The sequence below is a fragment of the Aethalodelphis obliquidens genome, unplaced genomic scaffold (assembly GCF_003676395.1).
Source record: "Aethalodelphis obliquidens isolate GAN/ISIS:26980383/991018 unplaced genomic scaffold, ASM367639v1 scaffold97, whole genome shotgun sequence".
In the NCBI taxonomy this organism is placed as follows: domain Eukaryota; kingdom Metazoa; phylum Chordata; class Mammalia; order Artiodactyla; family Delphinidae; genus Aethalodelphis; species Aethalodelphis obliquidens.
In genome coordinates, this window is record NW_020838041.1 from 168,270 (window position 1) to 192,680 (window position 24,411).

General features: G+C 38.5%; 1 protein-coding gene across 1 annotated transcript; it reads right to left on the reverse strand.

The window, feature by feature from the left end:
- Positions 1-932: 932 nt before the first annotated feature.
- ATP6V1G3 (ATPase H+ transporting V1 subunit G3) lies at positions 933-22,765 on the reverse strand. The gene is made up of 3 exons (XM_027096007.1): positions 22,634-22,765; positions 8,765-8,865; positions 933-1,139 (listed from the first exon to the last, which is right to left on the reverse strand). The coding sequence occupies exons 1-3, from the start codon at positions 22,713-22,715 to the stop codon at positions 966-968; spliced, it is 357 nt and encodes a 118-aa protein (XP_026951808.1). The 5' UTR covers positions 22,716-22,765; the 3' UTR covers positions 933-965.
- Positions 22,766-24,411: the final 1,646 nt, after the last annotated feature.

Genomic DNA, 24,411 nt, shown 5'->3' on the forward strand with positions numbered 1-24,411 from the left:
CTTATTGGATCCTAACCTGGCAGAAAGAGGGTGAGCGCCCTCTGGCCTCCTTCAATAGGGCACTAATGAATCCCATTCACAAGGGTGCCACCCTCATGACTTAATTATCTCCCAAAGGCCCTACCTCCAAATGCCATGACATTGGGGATTAGATTTCAGCCTATGGATTTTGGGGCAATACAAACATTCAGGTTATAACACATACTAACCTACTATGTCTCCTGGGAGGTTTTGTCGTTGTTACTTTGTTTTTTCTTTGTTTGTTTGGTTTTGTTTTTTTTAGCCTAAACATGTATGCTAGCAACTCATTTAATTGTCATTTAATTTTTTTTAACATTTCTGCTAGAAAGAGAAGAATATTTGTTTTGTTCAGGTTAGGCAGAGAGGATGGTTATATAACCCATTACTCTTTAAGTACCTATGTATCTATCTGTCTATCTATCATCTCTCTATCTATGAAGTTCTTATTCTTCTTTGAACTAGTGATAACATCTTACTGGTTTCCTCATTGATTATTGAATTAAATAAAATCCTTAACATATATTCATTTTATATCTGGATCAGAGTCATGATTATATCTCCCTTAAAAATGATCTTTTAAAAACTGCAACTAAGAACACATTTTCTATACTGATAAAAAGGAGAGGAAGTTAAAAAAAAAACCTACACCCACTAAAAAATGGTCAAGTCCATTTTTTTCTTCAAGTGTCAAAAAATATGTTGCCCTGCATTCCTGACTTACTCCGACTTAAAAGACAAGGTCATAGCTATTACCAGGAAAGCTGTAACAACTTTTTTGTTGGTTTGCTTTTAAATTCAGTATTCATGTATGAATTATGTCACATTATAATCTGTAGATGTCTAGTAAATATAAGATGTACAGTTCAAATCTCTTAATATAAACATGAAACCATAAGCAACCAGGGGGCATGCAGACACCGTTTATTGAACAATGGGGTGCACATTTAGTTGGCAATTCTGTAGTTTGCGTGGATTTCTGGTTTCACGTCACAGACGATGCTCAAAAGCTGGTTGATCACACTTTCCATGGACTTGTTGTAGCTTCCATTCAGTTCTTTTATCTTCTCTAGCGTTTGCGCTTCTATTTCTTCCGAGATGTTACTCTGAGAGCCCATTATCTGCCAAAATGAAACAGACAATTCAGTACATTATACATCATATTAAAATTTAGTTGTTTTGTAAGAGTAGCATCGACATATATACACTACGGAATGTAAAATAGTTGGCTGGTGGGAAGGAGAAGCATAGCACAGGGAGATCAGCTTGGTGTTTTGTGACCACCTAGAGGGGTGGGATAGGGAGGATGGGAGGGAGGATCAAGAGGGAGGGGATATGGGGACATATGTATGCATATGGCTGATTCACTTTGGTGTACAACAGAAACTAACACAGTATTGTGAAGCAATTATACTCCAATAAAGATCTATTAAAAAAATTAATTGTTTTGTAAGTTAAATTCATTTTGGCTTGTTTGTCATTTACATTACGCATTATTTTTCCAGAATTTTTCAGAGAATGGGTAAGATCACCAGTATTATGAGTGGGATGGATACACTTTTCTAAAAGAATATTATCTGCAAAAAAAAGTCAAACCTGAATCACTATGCTGTGCACCTGAAACTATATTGTAAATCAACTATTGAAAAAAAAGGAAGCTGGCCACAACAGGTGACTTCTACTTCTAAATTGACCTTCACACAGTACAAATTGAATGCAAGTTCACAGTCATTATACCATGCTCAGAAATTTTTTCATGTATTGATATTTATAATAGTTTCCATTGAATTCCTGTATCTTACCTATTGCTTACTTTCTGTATTAAAAGTCTGGAAAATAAAGTTGAAAGACATCATTAAACCCATTTTGCTGGTCTTTAAAGAGCAAATACCTGGTTTGTCAATTTTTAAAATACATTATCTGAACTCATTAAATCTTTTTTTTTTTTTTCTGTACGCGGGTCTCTCACTGTTGTGGCCTCTCCCGCTGCGGAGCACAGGCTCCGGATGCGCAGGTTCAGCGGCCATGGCTCACGGGCCCATCCGCTCTGCGGCATGTGGGATCTTCCCGGACGGGGGCACGAACCCATGTTCCCTGCATCGGCAGGCGGACTCTCAACCACTGCGCCACCAGGGAAGCCCTTTTTTTTTTTTTTTTAGAAAGATACAGCCACAGTATGCTCAATAAAATACTTTCACATGCACAGGTGTACCTTTTTTTAGGTATTAGATATAATCTTGAAAATTTTGGTATAAATTGGGATATACAGACATTTGGTCCCTAATTTTTATGGCTCGAGTTACAATTTTTTGATGGTGTGAAAGTGATACAAATTCAGTAGAAACTGTACTTTGAATTTTGATCTTTTCCAGGGCTAGTGATATTCTATACGATACTCTCTTGTGTTGCTGAGCAGTGGAGGCCACAGTTCCCAGTGGGCCCAGTGATCTCAAGGGTCAACAACCCTTATACTCACACCCATTCTGTACCCAAACAACCATTTGGTTTTTCACTTTCGGTACTGTATTCAATCAATTACATGAGATATTCAACACTTTATTACAAGATCAGCTGTGTTAGATGACTTTGCCTAACTGTAGGCTAATGACAGTGTTCCAATCACATTTAAGGCAGTCTGGGCTAAGCTATGATATGGGTAGATTAGGTGTATTCAATGCATTTTCGACTTTGATAGTTTCAACCTACCATGGGTTTATCAGGAGGTAACCCCACCATAAGCTGAAGAAGATCTGTACTCGTCCATCTAGTTCCATTGTAATTTTAGACTTCTGTTTAACTTATCTTTCTGATTGGTCTTTCATGGGCAGTGGTTCCCAGTATTTCCCAGTACCTCCTCTATCTCTTAGCCTCTCTGTCGAGTAATGATATGACTGAAATATAATTTTACCAGGGGAGTTACCAGTTTAAAGGGATTCTGCAGAGAAACCCTTTGTAAGGTTATCCTTTGCTAAAGCCAACAGACAACTCCTAATTTTATCTCCTTTGTAAACTCAGCCTTTCTTGAACAGGACATTGCGAAGGCAACACAGCTGGTTTTTCTCTTCCATGAGTGTTTATGGAAAGTATGCATTTAATTTAGTCCAAGAGACCTCACTAATGGTTGATTTTTTTACTTCAAGGTAAAGAAGGCTATTCTAAATTCTAGAATCCACATGATCTTTCTGGGTCCCAAACTTGAAATCAAATGCAATTGAGGTGATCAGGTTCAAGTTCTTTTCTGTTTATAGTCCAGGCAATTGGGGCCTCCTAGTTCAAAGAAAGTCATTTTGGGATGATATAGCTTCTAAGACATCAAATAACTTTTATAAAATAACATTTTGATAAGTGAGTATACAAGAAGCACAGACATGTGGACGAAATTTCCTTTGCTATGAAGATACTGAAAAATAGAAGAGAACTACTTACCAAAATTAGTTCTACCAGAATAAAAATTTTCCTCTAAATCCAATATTGCATTTTTTTTTTGAGTTTGATAGAGTCTACCAAACTCAAAAAAAAAAAATTATTGTTTCTAAATTCAATGTCTTAAGTGGTGAAAAATTTAAAAGACACACAGTTATGAAACTATTATCTACTTTTCTTTGGAGTAGTGTTAAAAATAGTTATTATTAGGCTAAGTTATTGCAACTGTCCTAAAGGACTTTGGAAAAGTTCATCTCAACCTTAGGCTCTTTATTTTTATTGGAGTGTATTTGCTTAACAATGATGTGTTAGTTTCCGCTGTACCACAAAATGAATCAGCTATAGGTATACATATATCCTCTCCCTCTTAAACCTCCCTCCCACCACCCCCATCCCAGCCATCTAGGTCATCACAGAGCCCCGAGCTGAGCTCCCTGTGCTATACAAGAGCTTCCCACTACCGATTTGTTTTACACATGGTAGTGTATATATGTCAATGCTACTCTCTCAACCTTAGGCTCTTTATTTTTTAAATGGGGATAACATCACCCATTTGATGCGATCGTTTTAAAAATTCAGCCGGATTCATGAATGCAAAGTGGTGCTGTCCAACAGAAATGCAATAGCCCCAAAGTGAGCCATGTAAGTAATTTTAAATTTTCTAGAGTTGTATTTAAAAAAATTGGTAAAATTAACTTGAATAATATTTTTATTTAACCCAATATAATCATACTACTCTTTTAATATACAGTGTAATATTATTGCATTATTGTTTGTCATACTAAGTCTTTGTAGTCTGGTATGTATTTTACCTTTATAGAATGTCTTAATTTGGACTAGCTACATTTCAAGTGCTTGGTAGCTACATGAGAATTACCATCATTTTTGGCAGTGCAGGTCTAGGGCGGCAGATGACAGCCACTAGTATTAGTTATATTCTTAAGGTGATTTGTTAAGGCAACATGATAATTTTCTGAAGATATTTATTATGAAGACGGTGTTTAGCACAGAAGCTTAGCACTGAGCAAATAATCAGTAAATGTTAGTAATGATTATTATGATTTTTCACTGTGTTGCTTGTACTTTAAAATGTGTATAATCCATCTTAAACTTTCAGAAACATTGGAATACCCTTGTCAACAACCCATACTCCTATGTCTCATCCTGCATAATTATATGACATTATTTCTGAGTTTATTTGACCTGCAATAATTTGAGTTTCTGCACTGTCTCCTAGATGGTACGATAGCGTGACTCACCATACACCACTTTAAATGGTCTTCCTTGGGAAGAATTGCATTTGTATCTGAAGACAGTGCTACTTTAAGCCATGTAGGAGTTTAAATGAATGAATGTAAGCTCCACAAGGGGAGGGATAAGTGTCATCTCGTCCACTGATGAGTTATAACTGCCTCAAACGTTGCCAGGCACATAGTAGATGCTCAATACATATTTGTTGAACAGAATAGAATGAGCAGATCACCAGGTGTTACAGAGAACTTATCACCTGTTCTACTGTTCTTCTTGGCCAAAGCCTGCTGCTTGAATATTTGGGACACTGTATAAATTAGAAGTTGATAATTAAGTGACAACTAATGGTACATTTGGTTGAAGGGTACAATTTAAAGACTTCTCTATGTGTATTTTCAAACCTTCAGTGTTGAGACTGATGTGTATAGCTTTACAGCTTAATGACCGATGGTGTTGGTGAAATCTTTCAGCATTCAATAAGTTTCTTTTTAAGTTGTTTACATGTTCCAGTTCAAGGGCAATCAGAGGTTCAGGTCCCACACACAGTTTTGCGTTCTCAATTTGTGGTTGCTTCAAGGAAACAAAAATGTTTTCATGATATGAATTTAGGAAGAAAGATTAAAGACAAAAATCTTCAATATGCCCAGGGCAACCATTCTCAGGTCTTTGGTTTACATGAATGGTGCATCTAACTTTTACTTGCATTAATAGTAGATTTCATTTTTCCACTGTAGTAGTCCAGATTTCTTATCTTCTTCGGTAGAAGATGTTATTTTGTAGGACTTTTCCAAAGTTCTACAGGATGGTTGCAGTAACTCCATCACTATAGTTTTGTCTTTTTGAGAATATCATATAAATGGAATCACACAGTATACACTTCGTATCCAATATAAATGAAATCAAACAGTATAAATGACGGCCTTCTCTCACTCAGCATGGCATCATTTTTAGAGTCACCCAAGCTGTTGCCTGTATTTTTAGTTTGGTCTTTTTCATTGCGGAGTGGTATGAAATTCTAGCAAGGGATAAAGTGAAACAAGGAATAAGTAAATAAGCAAGGGATCAGTAAATCTTTGTTCTAAAAATATTCGTTGATATACAGCCCACATTGGGATACTTGCTTCTATTGACAAGTCAGGGGGGTTGGAAAAACCCAGACATGAACAAGAGCTAAAAAGCAACCAAAAAAGTAGCATCAAGGAGCAATCCCCACAGCAGGCAGAAAACTGGTTTCTTGGGTCTCCTCCCAGACCTCCCACATGCCCTGGGTTAATGATGATGAGCTTTAACTGGAATAGCTCTGTGTCTGACATATGGAGGTCACGCCAGGAAAGAAGATCTGTGCTCATGGTTGACAATATGCTTGAGGTAGCAGAGGCTTAAACATGCTGAACGTTTTATGTAAGCTTTTGATCAACTAGCTGTAAGATTGGCTTAGAGCTCTAATTATGAGAGTAATGAGGAATTTTAATTATTCTCTGATGCAGAGAACAAATATCCTGAACCAGTTTTACATTTTAGGAGATTCTTCTGGAGAAATAATATTTCAAGAGATTAAACCCAGCCACTTTCTAAAATGGTGGTCAGTTTTGTAATTACTTAAAAATGTATATATTAGAAATATCCAACACAGGATCAAAAGAGCTGATTGGTGTGAAGAATGATTATTTTTTAAGGTCCTAATATGGCATGGTTATGACAGAACTCAGTAGGAAAGATAAAGGCATGGAAGGGATGTTTAGTTATTCACTCTTACTGGATACTTATTGGATACTGACTGTGGAGCAGACTCCATACCAATGTCAAGGAAAGCAACAGAGAACAAAACAAAGAACCTGCATTTTGGTGCTTATAGTCCAGAAGGAAAGATAAACAATAAGCAAACTATGTAAATATATAATATATCCAGTAGTGATAAATGCTATGAGTACAATGGGTACTTACTTTCTTTTTTTATGAGAGACACAATTTTAGATAAGGTGATCAGGAAGAAGAGCTAACAACTAAACAGAGATCAAGGAGAGATGAATGTGTGTAAAAGAAGAAGATCCTTGGAATGGATAGAGCATAGGCAAAGGCCCTGTGGCAGCAGCCTGTTTAGTTCTTCTGGGGTAAAACAGGGAGACATATGGTGAGAACAGAACAAGTAGGGACAAAAGTAGTAAAAAAATGTTACAAATGACCAAAGTAGATATTGTTGTCTATTGCTGAAAAGTCTTCTGGTATTTCCTGATGATTTCCTTTTCAATTAGCTGGCTTCATTCCATAAATCTTTCATGAAAATATAAAGCAATGCTGTTTCTTACCCTAACATTTAAAAAATATCTGCAGTTCAGAGTAAAAGGTAAGTGCATGACATTTTCAGAGCTGACAGTTTAGAGAGATAGCCAAGGGCCAATCATAGAGCGCGTATATGCATGTGTGGACTTGGGACTTTATGATTCCTTTTTCCAAATATCGATAAGAAGAATTTATTTTCGCTGAGTGGTCCACTTTGTTCTAGAAATGGCTTTTTATTTTAAGAAACAGCCCATTGGAAAAGTTTTTCCTACCGTGTAATCCAATTTACCCAATCCCACCTGGGCTCCGCACCTACTGCCACTAAAATCAAAGCTGTAAACAGAAAGATTTACAAACTGCTTGTAGTTCATCTTGCAATGTCAGGCTTCTGCACAGAGCTTTATTTGTATTTTTGCTGAGGCAAAAAGAAAATATATAAACTTTAGTTATGGCACATGGAATTTAAGCCATATTGCAATCAGCTCTGAAAAATTCATGCGCTTATATATATATATATATATATATATATATATATATACACATCTTTATTGGAGTATAATTGCTTTACAATGGTGTGTTAGTTTCTGCTTTATAACAAAGTGAATCAGTTATACATATACATATGTTCCCATATCTCTTCCCTCTTGCGTCTCCCTTCCTCCCTCCCACCCTCCCTATCCCACCCCTCCAGGCAATCACAAAGCACCGAGCTGATCTCCCTGTGCTATGCGGCTGCTTCCCACTAGCTATCTACCTTACGTTTGGTAGTGTATATATGTCCATGCCTCTCTCTCGCTGCTTATATATCTTTTTTACTGTAAACTGTAGATATTTTTTTAAGTGCTAGTGTAGGAAAAAGCATTTCTTTATATTTTCCTAAAAGATTTGTTGAATGAAGCCAGCCTGTTGAAAAGGAAATCATAAGGAAATACCAGAAGACTTTTCAGCAATAGATAACAACATGTACTTGGGTCATTCCTAAATCTTGAATCCACCAAAGGAAATTTGGCCTAACAAGTTCATTGTAGAACATTGTACAACACTTTTTATTGATTCTATTAGTAAACGTTCACAGACAACAGCAACCAAAATGTTCTCTGATGTTTCTTTCTTTCTAAAATGTGTTAGTCAATAATCTGTTGTAGTTGTGGCTCGGGGGCTCTAGAGTGCAGGCTCAGTAGTTGTGGAGCACGGGCTTAGTTGCTCCGCAGCATGTGGGATCTTCCCAGAGCAGGACTCCAACCGGTGCCCCCTGCATTGGCAGACCACAACTACTGAAGCCCACGCGCCTAGAGCCCATGCTCCGCAACAAGAGAAGCCACCACAATGTGAAGCCTGCGCACCACAGTGAAGAGTAGCTTCCGCTCGCCGCAACTAGAGAAAGCCCACGTGCAGCAACGAAGACCCAACGCAGCCAAAAATAAATGAATAAATACATTAATTAATTAAAAAAAAGAATCTGTCGTAGGAATAATACTTTAACCAATTCCATCCACTTGTATATTTGAGAATACGATTTTTAATCTACAATGTGTTAGACAATAACTATAGATTGACACTTTCTATGACAAATCAAAACGCCTTGGAAGTGAAAATGTAAAATCAGTAATTCTGTAACGTTTAAGATTTTGCTTGATATTCAGCCTTGGTTGAACTATATTCGCTCCATCCAGGGTATTTTTCTCTCCTGGTAGTGTGCATGACACCTTATGAGGATTAATATCATTATTAATGAATATTCATACCTTATAGTCTATGCTGCAAAAAAATCAGTGCTGACTTTCTTACTTACCTTAGCGTGTTTCTGTCGAAATTCCTGATCTCTCTGCATTCTGTACTGGTCAATTTCTGCCATTGCTTCCTCCTTGGCTTGACGCAAACGCTTGGCTTTTCCTGAAAATTAACAGTGGCATAGAAGGAGCACTATTTCTTTTCAACCCATCTGGAATTTACAACTTGATTTTTAAAAATATGGGTGAGGTCTTACATTATTACTATTATTATTATTATTGCGATACGCGGGCCTCTCACTGTTGTGGCCTCTCCCGTTGCGGAACACAGGCTCCGGACGCGCAGGCCCAGTGGTCATGGCTCACGGGCCCATCTGCTCCGCGGCATGTGGGATCTTTCCCGACCGGGGCACGAACCCATGTCCCCTGCATCGGCAGGCGGACTCTCAACCACTGCATCACCAGGGAAGCCCTCTTACATTATTTTTTGACGCTTTTTTTTTTTTCTAGAATGACATCCTGCATTAAAAAATGATAGATGTTGAAAAATTCCTGGTTGTTTCAATTGGATTCTTTAGAACATGGAAATGACAACATTCTTTCACACCTCCATGTTTCAATAAAATATCTGCCCATTTACTCACAGCAGTACCAGCCAGAGAACAGATTTTACCTGTCACTGAGTCAAAAAGACATTATTTGGTCAGACTTTCTGTCCTGATTTGCTGCCAGGAATCCTTCAGTCCATACCAACTGGATTCTATTGAATACTGGCAGATCTCCAAATGCACAAACATGCAGCTCAGACTCTATCAAACCAACTAACAATTTTTTAAAGCATTTTATTGGGTTTTTTCCTTGCCATTTGTTGACTCTAGAAAGTCTGATTAAGCCCCAGAGCACATCAAAGTAGATACTTTTTGTAGTAGCTTTCTCTGAGGGGGACTTGAAAGTGATTGTAAAACCAACCGTTTTTAATGGTTTATGAGATTTAGTTAAGTAGCTCTCTTTTCTTTTATTAAGAGCAAAGGTGTAAGCCTTAAGCCAGCAGACAGCAATGCAGATGAAAGTTTCAGAGAAACACAAAGCGGTGGAGATCATTAGGTGAGCACATGACTTTTTTTGACAACCAGAATAAGTTTGGGGGGTTATAGAGTAATAGTCATCGCTGCTAGGCACTCACCACCCACCACCTTCAGATACTAATGCTTTGTGATCATTAAAACTTTAAAGAAATTCTCAACTGTATTAAAATTAATTTGTCTCAGAATCTATCGTCTCTTTATTTTAGTTAAATGCCTTTATTCTTTTGCCCATTTAACATAGTTTCTTCTCTCTGATAAGGTCTCAAGCTTTTGTTTTTCATCGTTGTCAAGGGTTTGTTACATGGTGTAGACTTTGAACTAAATAAGTGTATTTTCAGACATAGGAAACAAACTTATGGTTACCAAAGGGGAAAGGGGGGAAGAGGGATAAATTAGGAGTTTGAGATTAACATATACACAGTACTATATATAAACGTAAATTAGATAAAATAGATAACCAGCAAGGACTATATAGCATGGGAAACTATATTGAATATTTTGTAATAACCTGTAAGGGAAAATAATCTGAAAAAGAATATATATATATATATATACACACACAGATATATATATATATACAGAGATATATATATATACACACATATATATATATATATATATAAATAACGGAATCACTTTGCTGTACACCTGAAACTAACACAACATTGTAAATCAACTATACTTCAATAAAAATAATGAATGAATAAATAAATAAATAAATGTGTTCTCTTTAAGTAGCATTAAAAAAATCTTAAACTTTTATCTATGTGTCAATCTAGATACAGGCTTTTACATCGTTTCGTCTCTCTGTACCTTTGTTGTATTTGAGTGTAGATGGTGTCTAAATGTCTCTCCCTGCTGCGTATGAGTTGCTTTGCTAGTCACTGTATATAGATGGGATAAAGAGAGTCGCTGAGTTATAAATTGAGATGTGTCTCTTTGAATATGTATTACCCTTGAATGGGACTGAGCTGAGCTCATTCAGAACAGAATCTGTCTACACTCTCTGTAAAATCCAAGGTCTCATATAAATTAATGGTCTTCTGATGCTTGAGGCTTAATGGAACATTCACAGCTATGCTTACCTTTTTCCTACCTAATTAATGCTCCTTACTATTTTGCATATACAGATTTCTTTATTCTCGATAGTTCTAACCATTTTGTGGCAACCAAACACATGCTATCCGCAGAACAATTAGATATGTTGGCAAGGAAAGCTGTTGCTGGATCCCCAGCCTACTTTCTTATCACGGCTTATCATTCACATTAGGACAAAAATACGTTTAAGATGTATTAACATTTTCTTAGTTATAATGGGTTCTAGGATACATAATGATGGGTTGTAGGATACGATTTTATCATTCAACCCCATAAAACATCTTGACTTTCCACCTTAATTGCAAATTATGTTAAATATACTGGTTTCAAAGTCTCGACTCTAGCACATAAAAATAATAACAGAAAGAAGAAAATCTCCATGTGCCCTGCCTCCGGGAAGAATCCAGTACTCCACTTAAGAGGCTGCATATTAGCTCCATCGTGCAGTGACAAGCTCAGAGTGTGTCTGAGCCCCTCCTCGTGGCACCAGTCACCCGCTGGTTCTCATTCAGTTAAAGAGGAGAGCCACAGGGAAGTCGCTGCTAGCACAGCAATTTTCTGGAAGGACTGGGCAGCTGCCGCCTGTGAGAGCTTGCATATCTTCCACCTGATTTCATCCAGGGCAAGAAACTAGAGCCTCACGCTGACTGTCTCGCTGGAGGTGAAGCAAAATGCATGCATCACATCCACTTGTATTAACCTCTAGCTGGCTTCTCTGTCTCTGCGGGAGATTTCCAAATTTTTAAATTACACCTCTTCCGGAAAGACAGATACCATTTGATATTGCTTATATGCGGGATCTAAAAAAAAATGATGCAAATGAACTTATTTACAAAACAGAAACACAGTCTTAGAGAATGAACTTATGGTTACCAGGGGCAACGTGTCGGGGTGTCGAGGGATAGAATGGAAGTTTGAGATTGGCATGTACACACTGCTCTATTTTAAATAGATAACCAACAAGGACCTACTGTATAGCACAGGGCACTCTGCTCAATACTCTGTAATAACCTAAATGGGAAAAGAATTTGAAAAAGAATGGATATATGTATATGCATAATTCAATCACTCTGCTGTACACCTGTAACTAACACATCACTGTTAATCAACTATCCTCCAATATAAAATAAAAATTAAAAAAAAAGAGCATAAAAAATTACACCTCTTTCTTCTTAAGCATTAAAAACATAGCTGTTTTCTTATTTCTCAGTACTTTCTCTATCAAACACAAGGGCGACCCTATGACAGATTTTAAATACAACAGTCAAATTTTTGTCCCAAATTTCCTCCAAGATCACACAGGCTTATTAGGCTGAATGCTCTAACTTTTGTTTTAGAGAATGTGGTAATCTCACACGTCACGATTTTAAATACTGCTAAATCAGGTGCTTCAGGGTGGTGCAGGAAAGGATGGTTTTCATTTATTCATCCATTATTCATTCAATATTTATTGAACACTTATTACTACTTATTACTTATTACACTTATTACTACACTTAATACTACTTATTATGCACAGGGCTAGAGCCAGAAAAATATATGATATGGTCCTTGCCTCTAGCTCAGGTACATATGGTGTATTTTTGTTTTTTGGCTGCGATGCGAGGCATGCAGGGTCTTAGTTCCCTAACCAATCAGGGATCCAACCCTCACCCCTTGCATTGGGAGCACAGAGTCTTAACCATTGGACAGCCAGAGAAGTCCCAATATGGTGTATTTTGGAAACATGTACATGCTGCTTCAATATCCAAGAGGAAAATTAGAAAATGCATAAAATTGTGAAGGATACACAAAATCAACTGTGAAAGCAATGAAACAGAAATCTTGGTTCTATTTGTTTTGTGACAGTTAAAGATGACAACATTTATGGAAACTTCTACTATGAAAATTCTAGAGCCTGTGCTTCCCCTTCATCCCAAGAGTCATGTTGCATCTTTTGGTAACAGAGGAAGTGAAAAATACAAACAGACCCACACATGTAGAGTAAGAGGCTCAGAAAAGGCTGCTAGGGGAGGTCAGGGAAGACTTCTGAGGAGGAAACGTTAAGCTGAATAGACTTAGCCAGGACAGAAATGGGAATGAATTCTCTACTTTTGAGATTAGAAAAAATACAAGACCATCTTTTCTGAGATATTTTTGGGAAAATTGGACTACCAGGGAATTCCCTTATTTTATTAAATTTATTATATTGAAGTATAGCTGATTTACAATGTTGTGTTAATTTCGGCTGTAGAGCAAAATGATTCAGTTATACATATAGATACATTCCTTTTTTCATATTCTTTTTCATTATGGTTTATCACAGGATACTGAATACAGTTCCCCTTGCTATACAGTAGGACCTTGTGGTTTATCCATCCTCTATATGATAGTTTGCATCTGCTAATCCCAAACTCCAAATCCATCCTTCCCCCAACCCTCCTCCCCCTTGGCAACCACAAGTCTGTTCTCCATCTCTGAAGTCACTCATTTTTAGACATTTGGTTTGTTACACAGAAATGTCCTACATTCAACAAGCCATTATTGGGATCTATTCCATAGGATGTTTTGTGGGAGGAAAAGTAGGAGAGAAAGATGATTGGATTGATTTTTAGGTGATTTGTGGGGAAAGGACTAAGAAATTGGGCAGGTTACACTTGAACTCTATGTGGGGACAGAGGGCAAGGCCCACAGCTGCATCCTGCCTGGTTTCTTGGCTAGAGGAGGCCAAGGGACTGTCCCAAGATGCTGATGGGTCCTTGAGACACTCTGTTGGTTGTATGGCTAAACTGGTTCTGGAACGTGTTCTGGTGGGAAGACAAGATGACATTGATCATTTCCGAAGGAAATCAGAATGATACGGTAGGCACTGATACAATAAGATGTTAGAAGCTTTGTAACCTTAAGCCAGTTATTTAGAGTTTCTGAACCTGAGTATTCTCATCTATAAAACAGATTTAAGAATCTACTGCAAAGAGTCATTGGAAGGATTTTTAAAATCGTATATGAAGTGATTGTAAGAATATGCAACAATTTCTAATCATTGTTAGGAAAACAGATTCCAATTCCTGGGACCCTTTTGCTAAGAAGGAAGGCAGCGAGTAAAGCATGAGCTGGAGGAAAGGTCCCTAGGATGTCACCAAAAAAGAAGCCTCTGTAGGCTTCCCTGAGGACACCTACGTGGGTATATCCAGAGGGCGGCTGGACAGACATCTTTGGAATTCAGGAGAAAGGTCTAAAATGGAGACAGAGATTTGCTTGTTAGTTATCTGAGTTTGTGCGTGTACTAGTCCTAGCAGCAGGTTTGCACTGAAATCAACGCCAGGGGACGGGGTTGGGGGGGGTGTGGAATGAGAAGAAAAGAGGGCTGAGGTCTCAACCTAGGGATCACCAACATTGGGGGATGAGGAAAGGAAGAGGAACCTCAGGAGGATCTGAGAGTAGTCATCAGAGAAGTAGGGGAAACCAAGAGAGAGGACAGAATTGTGCAAGGAGGAGGTGGCTAACACACATTCCATGGAGTGGAAATAAGAGACATCTAACCAACCAATACTCCTGTCTATCTACTATGTCCCCCACTCTTCTAGGTCTGTTGATACAGCAGTGAAAACCACAACAGACAAAATTTCTGCTCTCATGGAGCTCTGAATGTAAGAGGGGGAAGCAGAGATAGGAAACAGGTAGTAAGGATATGATACGGCAGGGATGATGAACACTGTGCAGGGGAATCAAGGCGCCTAAGGGACAGAGAGACAGCAGTGGGTGCTGACACAGATAGGGCAAGTCTTTCAGAGGACGGGGTATATGAGCAGAGACTTCAAGGAATGAAACAACTAGCCATGCAAATGCCTGAAAGGGAAGAGCATTCCAGGCAGAGGGAACAGCAGAGGCAAAGACCCTGAGGGGGAAGGGTATTTGACCGGTTCAAGGAACAGTAAAAGCACCCGCCTGGCTGGGTCACAGGTCAAAGAGAGCAGAATGGTTGAATGTTAGGAAATGATATCAGAGAGGCAGCAGTGGGACCAGGTCACAGAGACCTCTTGGGGTTGATAAAAGACTGGGATCCCTGAGGTGCTAAAGCCATGAAGGGTTTTTAGCCACAATGTGGCATTATACTACTTCTGGTTTAAAAGGATTTCTTGGGACTTCCCTGGTGGTCCAATGGTTAAGACTCTAAGCTTCCAATGCAGGGGGCACAGGTTCGTTCCCCGGTCAGGGAACTAAGATCTCACATGCTGTGCATAGTGACCAGAAAAGAAAAAAGAAAAAAAATAATACAAGAAAGGATTTCTTTGGCTAGTGTGGTGAAAATAGATTGTAAGGGCTAGGGAGAAGCAGGAAGATCGATTTGAAATCTATTGCAATAGGTCAGACAAGTGTTAATGATGATTAGAAATAGTAAAGCAGCAGTGGAATTGACAAGAAGTTCTATATACTTTGAAGACAGAGTTGATGGAGAAACAGAGATAGATGAGTCAATGCTGGCTCCATCATTTTATTTTGGGGCAGAGTCCAGAGAGCAGTTTAATTGAGATGGCCATTAAACATCTAGTGGTGTGGGGAGAAGGCTGATGTTTATATAAATTTGGAGATCAGGGAAGCAATTCGGGCTGGAAATATTAAGTTTGGGAATCATCAACCTGGAGCCAGGATTTAAAGTCATGGAATTAGATGTAATCACTTAGGAAGTATCTGTGGATACAGAAGAGAGCAAGTCCCACCTGGGCCCCCAACCGTAGAGATTGGGAAGATGAGAGAAAGCCAAGCATGAGAGCAGGGCTGCATAGTCCAGTGAGGGAAGAGTTTCAGAGATGAAAGAGGAATTCAGTTGGGACTGAGATAGTTAATTAATTGGATTTAGCAACTTTGCTGGTCTTGACAAGGGGGGCTTTGGTGGAGTTGGAGGGACAAACGTCTGATTAGAATGGGTTCAGGAGAAAATGGAGTTTAAAAAAATGTAGACACAGGCAATACAGGCAACTTCTTTGAGACGTTTTCACTAACAAAAACAGACTAAGAAGGTAAGGACTCAGGACAGCCAAGTGAATCTGACAATTAGAGGATGTTGGATTGTGTCCTTCAAAATATGCTTACATCTGGTACCTGTGAATGTGACCTTACTTGGAAAGAAGGTCTTCGCAGATGTAATCAAGTTAAAATGAGGTCATGCTAGGGCTTCCCTGGTGGTGCAGTGGTTGAGAGTCCACCTGCCGATGCAGGGGACACAGGTTCGTGCCCCGGTCCGGGAAGATCCCACATGCTGAGGAGCGGCTAGGCCCGTGAGCCATGGCCACTGAGCCTGCACGTCCAGAGCCTGTGCTCCACAACGGGAGAGGCCACAACAGTGAGAGGCCCGTGTACTGCAAAAAAAACAAAACAAAACAAAACAAACAAACAAAAAAATGAGGTCATGCTGGATTGAGATGGGCCCTACATCTGATGACTGGTGCCCTTCTAAGGAGAGGCAGATCTGGAGACAGAAGCATAGGGGCACAGAGTAGACACACAGGGAAGAAGACCTTGTGATTACAGAGGCAGAGATTAGAAGGATGAAGCTCCAAGCCAAGGAAAGCCAAGGATTGCCGGTGATCAGCAGAGGTTAGGAGAGAGGCACGGGACAGATTCTCCCTGAGGGTCTCCAGGAGGAAGCAACCCCGCCAGCACCTTGTGTCTGGACTTCTGGTCACCAGAGCCGGAGGTTAATACATTTCTGATGTCGTAAGCCACCCTGTGTGTGGTGATTGGTTACAGCAGCCCTAGGAAGATAATAGAGTGGCTTAGAGAATCAGAGCAACAATGTTAGTTGAGCTTTGGAAACCAAGTCAGATACTTGAGTGTGGTACAAAGAGTAGGCATACAAGTGAAAAAAAGAAAGCATAAACGGAGCAGAGGTCACCTTGATTTGGTATAAAGACAAAGTGCACTTGAGGAATGCTTGGAGATTTCTATCTGTTGCTGATAACATTTTTATTCTGCTCTACCACACAGAAAAAAAAAAAGGAAAAAGCTTTCTTGGCTCTGGGGGGTTGTTAATATTATGATATAACCAACCTGGTTTGAAGAATGCTTTTATTTGGTTCACCTGCTACAAACATTGGAAGAAGTGAATTTGCCAAGGAAACAAAGAAGCTCCTCTCTTTTGGTGCCTATCCTCATCTCTCCTTTCATTACTCTACCTCCTTGTAATTACTTTGCTTTTTCTTTTACTTGTTCTTTCCTTGTTAAAAAAAATATAACCAAATGTTATTAAGAGATGAAAATGTCGTGTGGTTATTATTTTAACATGACCCACTCAAAGAAGTGAAAGTCCAATATACCTACAAATACCCCATTAGTCTGGGGGCTATAAAGAAAAAGGAAGCATTTACAAGCCTACAAAACATACAAAACAGGGCCATGAATTTTTACTGTAACAGTTTTTATTTTATTAGTTCAGTAGAAGGCGTATCTTCATGAATCAGAACACACACTTGCATAGTGAAAATTGATGAAATCAAGGTGCTTGTTTAAATAAACTTGGAATATCTGTACACTGGGAAACAAACAATTACAAATGCTGATTTACAAAACTATCGTTGGTAGGCCTCCTAGAGAGCCAGACAGATCTGCACTATTGTATTCCCTGATGCGTTCTCTAAGTAAGAAGTAGAAATATTTCAATTATTTATTTTGCACTAAAGTATAATTCAATGGGGACTTCGTCAAAGACGCTGAGGAGGTCAGGGGAACTCAGCTGAACTCAGAATCCTCGTTATTAAGTAGCGGAAGAATACTCATAGCTAATTCTCGTGCAGCCCCTTCTGGGTACCAGCGGGTGTTTTAAGTCCTTTATAAGCATTTGCTCAGTTGATGATGACATCAACTCCACGAGGTAGATACTGTTCCTCCAATTTGAGGCTAAGGAGGTCAAGGCATCAGGATCCTAAGAGACGACCTGCCCAGTGCCACCCAGCCAGTTGGAGGCTCAGCCCACACTGTCTGGTTGCAACCCCTGCGGGTGTGTCCCTTTCCAAGATTGCAGTGGTATAAGTGAAATAAATACTGCTCTCATAAAAGGTCATAACTTAAAGTAAAAAATCATATTCCAAAGAAACACAAGTCCTTATTCCTCCTGTTGATAATGGTACCTTGAATTTCTATTCTAATTCTGATCAAAGATGCAGTTCAATTCCCCAAACCTGGGCTCCAGGATAGGTCCCCGTTCTGTTGCAAAAATGTATTTAGTTTGTCTTCGGCCAACACACCCACTTTGAAGCTTTGATTGATGAACAACTTTTAGGCAAAAGGTGTTAACTTCAAGTAAGATTATTTAAAATAGTGTCAACCTACTGTGATTCCATCTGAATTCAACCAAACAGTGTCTCAAATAAAAATTTAGGTGAAGGTCTTAACTAATTAATACAAAGGAATGCATAATCGGTGAATAGAGGCAAATATCTGAGTTCTTCAAATGAAATGTAGGTAAGGATCTTAACTAAAAAATATAATGGAATCCATAATCAGTGAATAGAGGCAAACATCTAGAAGCAGACCCAGTCTCCCCTATTACAAGAAAAATTGACCCAGAAGCTGCAGCAGTTGTAAAAAAGAATGAAATTAGACTGTGTATTCTATTCTTCTATTTCATTCTTCTATTGTTATTACTTATAGTAATATACAATATATAGTATAAGTTAAAAACAACAATAACTAGTTAGTTTGTACCCTACTGCCTTAGGCATCATTTTCTGATCCTTAAAAATATTTGGCCATATACGTATTAAATATTTATATAAAATATAATATTTATATTTAATATTATAAACATAATATAAAATATAAATATTATATATATATTATTTTTATATATTTTTATATTTTAAAAAATATAAAAGATATTTATATATTTTAGAAAAGAAAAAATTGAAAGTCAGAAATTCTCAATAACTTGCAAAAGAAACATAAGAAAAAGCCAATGTTTTTTCTATTTTGTTGCCTCACTTTTTAAGTCTGTTCACTCACCCCCAACTCCACACTCCCGCTCCTTCAAAACAAAAAAAAAACAAACTCATCTGTCTCAGCAGCTGGTAAGTGGGGACCTGTGATCCTTATACAATGGGGCCTCCAACCCCTAATCTGTACCCCTTTAGGCAAAACCTTTATTTTTTTAACATTTATTTATACCATCTACTGGATTATGTAACAGCTTCACCAGGATCTGAGGCAGCCTCCTTAATGGAATAAATCAATATTTTTGCAACATAATATTAAACATGTCCACCTTATTAATCTTATATTTTTCTAAAAGGATTAACATGTAAATTGCTGTGTTTTCTCTCTCTCTCCCTCCCTCTCTTTCTCCCGTTTAAAGTGATTATTCCCAAGTCTCTTTCTAGCAGAGACTGTATGTGTAAGTTTCTGAGGGACTTTCCAATAAATGGATTTAAGAAGGAGATGGTGATTCTAGACCTTCTACAATGGTGTTCACTATTGTGATCTGTTGGTTCTCATTCTGAATCTCTATTCTGCCTCCGTTATGTCAGATTTTCAAATAAATCTCTTTATGGAAAAAGATAACGTGAAACATACGGGTTTATAAAAATGATGGCTATCTGTACCTCTCATGTCATTTACATATTTACGTCACTGGGGAATTCTTTAAGGAAAGGTCTAGGTCTACCCATCAGCATATGTATTAGAGTGGCTTGGAAATGGTGGGTGCCCGATAAGTACTTATTGAATTAAATAAATGAATGAAATAAAACATAGTGAAATATGAGAGAAGCTACAAAATACCAGGTAGCAAAGGTATTATTTTATGTTGCCTTAGCATGCTTAAGACGTGAGTATGCTGCCCAGTTACAGCTGGGCAAGAAAACAGCTTCTGTTCAGTGAAAATGCTTCTCAAAGCTGTTTGAGGCAGAGAGACATTCTCGGTAAAATTGAGTGCAGAGGTTATTGGTTGAAATAACATTTGGAAACATATTTTCCAAAATGTTTTTAAGGTCTGGGTATGTACTATTACTGATTGATATTTGCTTGAATATTTAAGAACAAAGACGAAGAAAAAGAAAAGTACACAAGTACTTTCAGTGACCGGCAAACAAAATGAACATTTTGTATACGAATAATACAGTATGGATTTTCTAGTACTGACTTCTGAGGAAAGATTGCCCAAGGACAGCATACATACTTGAGGAAAGGAAAAGAAGTTTGGCTTTTATCTTTATTATGAAATCGGAGCTTAGACTGTTCTGACTGGTTCCCACTTTCAAACAACTCGTATGATTTACAGTACTTCTCTAATGATGCTGAAAAAGGAGAAGTAGTTGGTAAAAATCATTTGGATCCTATAATAATAGTGATTCTTTTTTTTTCTTTTTTTGGTTTCTCATTTGTTGTTTACTTATTTTTTTATTGAAGTATAGTTGATTTACAATGCTGTGTTAATTTCTGCTGTATAAGCAAAGTGATTCAGATATATATATATATATACACACACACACATTCTTTTTTTAAATATGCTTTTCCATTATGGTTTATTATAGGATACTGAATATAGTTCTCTGTGCTGTATAGTAGGACCTTGCTGTTTATTGATAACATCAATCCTGTATGTGCTTTATCATTGTTTCACTTCTTCTGTAATGGAAAATAAAGGTAACATAATGATCACATCTTAAAATAAGTTGGTTTTCTGTTCTGGATATTTTAAATGTGGTAAAGAAATCTGAATAAAAAATAAGGGAGTTTTCTACACTGTTTCAGCTGGCAGGTACTGGACTGCTTTGTTTCCTGTACAATTACGCTGCATTCATACCATTTTGCCATCCTTGGCATGGTTTCTTGTAGAAAAAGAAATGGAGAACTAGGTAAAGTTTTCTTTTTCATTATCTTTCGCCATCCTGTTCTCTTCTAGCTCCTCCACATGGGGTCTTTTTCTTTTTTGTTGTTGGTGCCCACCTTGCTGAGTGTTCAGGAAATCAATTTATCTTAAGAAAGGAAAATGATTTTGCCTGCGGTAGAAAACCCCAGGGGACAGATCAGTGCCTCAGCCCGACTTCCTCTCTCACATTGTAATGTCCTGTGCCTGCATTTCATGCGATACACTGAAAGTAGCTTCTGCCAGTATCACCCGATTCCTATCACTCCATGCATCCAACTACTTACATAAGCAACGATTTTAAGACATGATCCCTATCTCGCAGGGCTTTGAATCTAATTGCAGACACAGGGCATGTGATTAGGGAGAAGGTAAATGACATACCTTCCTATAGATTAAGTCATCATGTGATAGGAAATGGGACAGTGGGAAGAACAGAGGTCTTGGCCCAGGGAACATGAATTTGGGTTGCAGATCTGCGATCTTAGTTTATTCATTATAAAAATCATGTACGTTTTGTACCATGCAGTTGTTAAGATCGTGGCTGGGTGATCAGACCCCATCCAAATCCAGTCTCTACCATTTACCCTCTGTGGACCTTGGGAAAGGGGCAGAATTTCTCTAAGCATCACTTTCCCCTTTTTGCAAAATAGATTTGTGTGAGGGGTAAATAAGATAAGCTTTGAACATGGTGCTTGGATGATATTTTCTATTTTTAAAAAAATATTATGGCAAATTATGGACTCAGTTTCTAGATACGTGAAATGGAAATAATAGTAATACCTAATTCATGTGGTTGTTGTAAGTATCAAGGAGAACAGGAAGGGGCTTGAGGTTTATTGAGAACATCTTACCTGTTAAGTCAGTAGATGCAGGGCTAAATAGCAAGAGTATTAGAAAATGAGAATAAAATGGAAATATTTTTAAAAATTAGAAATTAAAAGCTATCCAGAGAGGGAGGAGAATGAGCCATTAACTGTTATGATCACAATTTTATAGAAACAGAAACCGATGCTTACAGAGCTTAAGTCACTTGCTTATGTTCACTTCTTAGTAAGCAGATTCAATCTGGAAGTTGTCTATCTCTCTCTTTTTTTGTTTTCTTGGCCACACTGCATGGCTTGTGGGATCTTAGTTCCCCAACCAGGGATTGAACCCAGCCCTGGCAGTGAAAGCACCAAGTCCTAACCACTGGACAGCCAGGGAATTCCCAGTGGTCTATCTCTGAACCATGTCACAATATTGAAACACTGAGGCTGGGCAATGCGAAGGAACTTGCAGAGGCAAAGGTTAAGCCTGTGTCTCCCTAACTTCAATGTCCATTATCATTTCACTTAGCAGGTAGCCTGTCCAAAAGATCTGAACTGGCAAAATCCATCCCCACTACAGTGATGGGGGACAGACAACTGGGTAGTTTCTATGAACTGGCCAAGGTCTACCAGGGAGTGTGGTGGAACCAGGATTTTTTTTTTTTTTAAAGAAGATGTTGGGGGTAGGAGTTTTATTAATTAATTAATTTATTTTTGCTGTGTTGGGTCTTCGTTTCTGTGCGCGGGCTTTCTCTAGTTGTGGCAAACGGGGGGCCACTCTTCATCGCGGTGCGCGGGCCTCTCACTATCGCGGCCTCTCTTGTTGCGGAGCACAGGCTCCAGACGCGCAGGCTCAGTAGTTGTGGCTCACGGGCCTAGTTGTTCCGTGGCATGTGGGATCCTCCCAGACCAGGGCTTGAACCCGTGTCCCCTGCATTAGCAGGTAGATTCTCAACCACTGCGCCACCAGGGAAGCCCCATGGAACCAGGATTTAACCAGAGTCTGCCTGCCCCTGAGATCCGTGCTCATCCTACTACACCCCCCCTCGTCCCTTTTTGTGACAAAACTCTCACAAATCAGACAGAATGGAGACTTACTCTTCTTAGCCTCCTCGAGCTTGTCCTTGGCCCTTTTCTCTGCCTGGAGGAGCTGGTGGATCCCTTGAGACTGGCTGGTCATGGCGGCGGCTCCAGCCAGGCGGCTTCTGTGACTCTGGGAAGTGATGGATCTATTTATCCTTAGAGAAATCACCACATAGCTCGAATTGTTGTGTCAACAGTGAGTTCTAAGCACAGCTGTTGGTTCCAAAATGGCCTGAGTGAGTAGGATAGCTGGACTCCAAGGAGAGCCCAAGGGTGGAATCCAGAAAAACAAGTTAAGTCAAGGAAGTTGAGAACTTATTTCTGCCAACTTTAGCTCTTTTCTATGAAATGGGTGTTGCATCTACTTACAAAGAGTGAGTAAGAGGTCTTCAGGGAGATCAGCGAACCTATCCCTCCTAGGAATACTGACTTATTTACTGAAATTTTCTTTCAAGTTACAAGATCTTTCTTTGTTCTTTGTCCCGGTGGTTCTAGTTTTAGGTCTTTATTTGTTTCTAGTGATTCAATTATATCCTCAGGACAAATTTATTAACATTTTGGGAGGAAAGGGGATTTCCTGGGTTTATGATAGACATCTATTCTGTTCTCTCCCTAGGCCTCAGGTGATAGGAAAGAAAAGGATTCTTTGGGGCTTTGTGTTGTTCCGTAGCAGTGCTGTTTGCTAGAGTTCGATCTTAGTACAGTGACTAAATCAGCATTAAGGGAAATATTACTGAAGCTTTTGAGTTTAAATTAAAATCATCTAAACATGCATTTTATGTTAATTGCTTTGTGCTTGCATTGGGGGTTGTCCTAAGACAGTCCAGTGAAATCCATCATATTTGATTTGATTCAATCCACTAGTGATTGGACAGATCGGAACGTTCATCACAGTAGAGGATCATAAAATATCATTCACACGTATCTAAGAGTTTTATCTGAAATGGAAAGTTAATCTTTTGACATATGGCCAAGGCTTTATAATCAGCAGAGTGGAGTGTCATGTACTATTGCTTTCATAAATTACACCTCTGTTGCCTCATCTGTAAATATCAGGTACCATTTCTTTCAATAGATGAATGAATTTAAAGACAAGTAGAATACATTCTGAGAGCTAAATCTTTTAAGATTTTAGTTTCCTCCTAACAGTTTAAAAATATCTCATCGTCCATACCTGTATCAAAGCACCAGGTGTACATCATGTGTACAAATCTTTCCAAAAAAAAAAAAGCTCTTTTTCACAAGGGCACTTTCTTTCTTTTTGCATTCATATTTAATCATTTTATAAAATTTAATTTTTATTGCATAATTACAATCCAACTGGGATAAACAGATATGTGAACAAACACAGCTCTTGCTAAACGCAGATTTCAATTGTAAGAGCAGAAGACTGAAGGCGAACTACAAACTCGTTCATTGGCTTCATGTTTGGCCTTAGGCATCAGTTAGTACTTTTTTACTAACTGAGAGAATGGAGATCATCAGTGATTTCAGTGAATGGTTAGGTGGAGGTCATTGTAAGAAACTTGCTTTAATTTTATACCAACAGTGCTTATTGACTATCTCCTGAATGCATTGCACCAAATGAGGCCAGTTCAGGAGAATCAGATCTTGAATTACAGAGAAAGGGTGATTCTGGAGGGAGATTACAGGAGAGGAATTAGGTAAGAAAGATGATTTTTTTATACTAGCATAGAAAAATACTAAAAGCTTGAAGGGACAGGTATGACTTTGTCACCATTTGAACAAGGTACTTAGCTAGATTCTCACCAGCAAAGGCATCTCTGGTCCAC

Excerpts from the sequence above, each read along its gene's own strand:
- ATP6V1G3 (XM_027096007.1), bottom strand. The coding sequence starts at position 22,715 with ATGACCAGCCAGTCTCAAGGGATCCACCAGCTCCTCCAGGCAGAGAAA. Across the intron at positions 8,866-22,633 it reads GCTCGAGGAGGCTAAGAAGA|GAAAAGCCAAGCGTTTGCGT; the intron begins GTAAGTCTCCAT and ends GTTAATTTTCAG. Across the intron at positions 1,140-8,764 it reads TTCGACAGAAACACGCTAAG|ATAATGGGCTCTCAGAGTAA; the intron begins GTAAGTAAGAAA and ends TCATTTTGGCAG.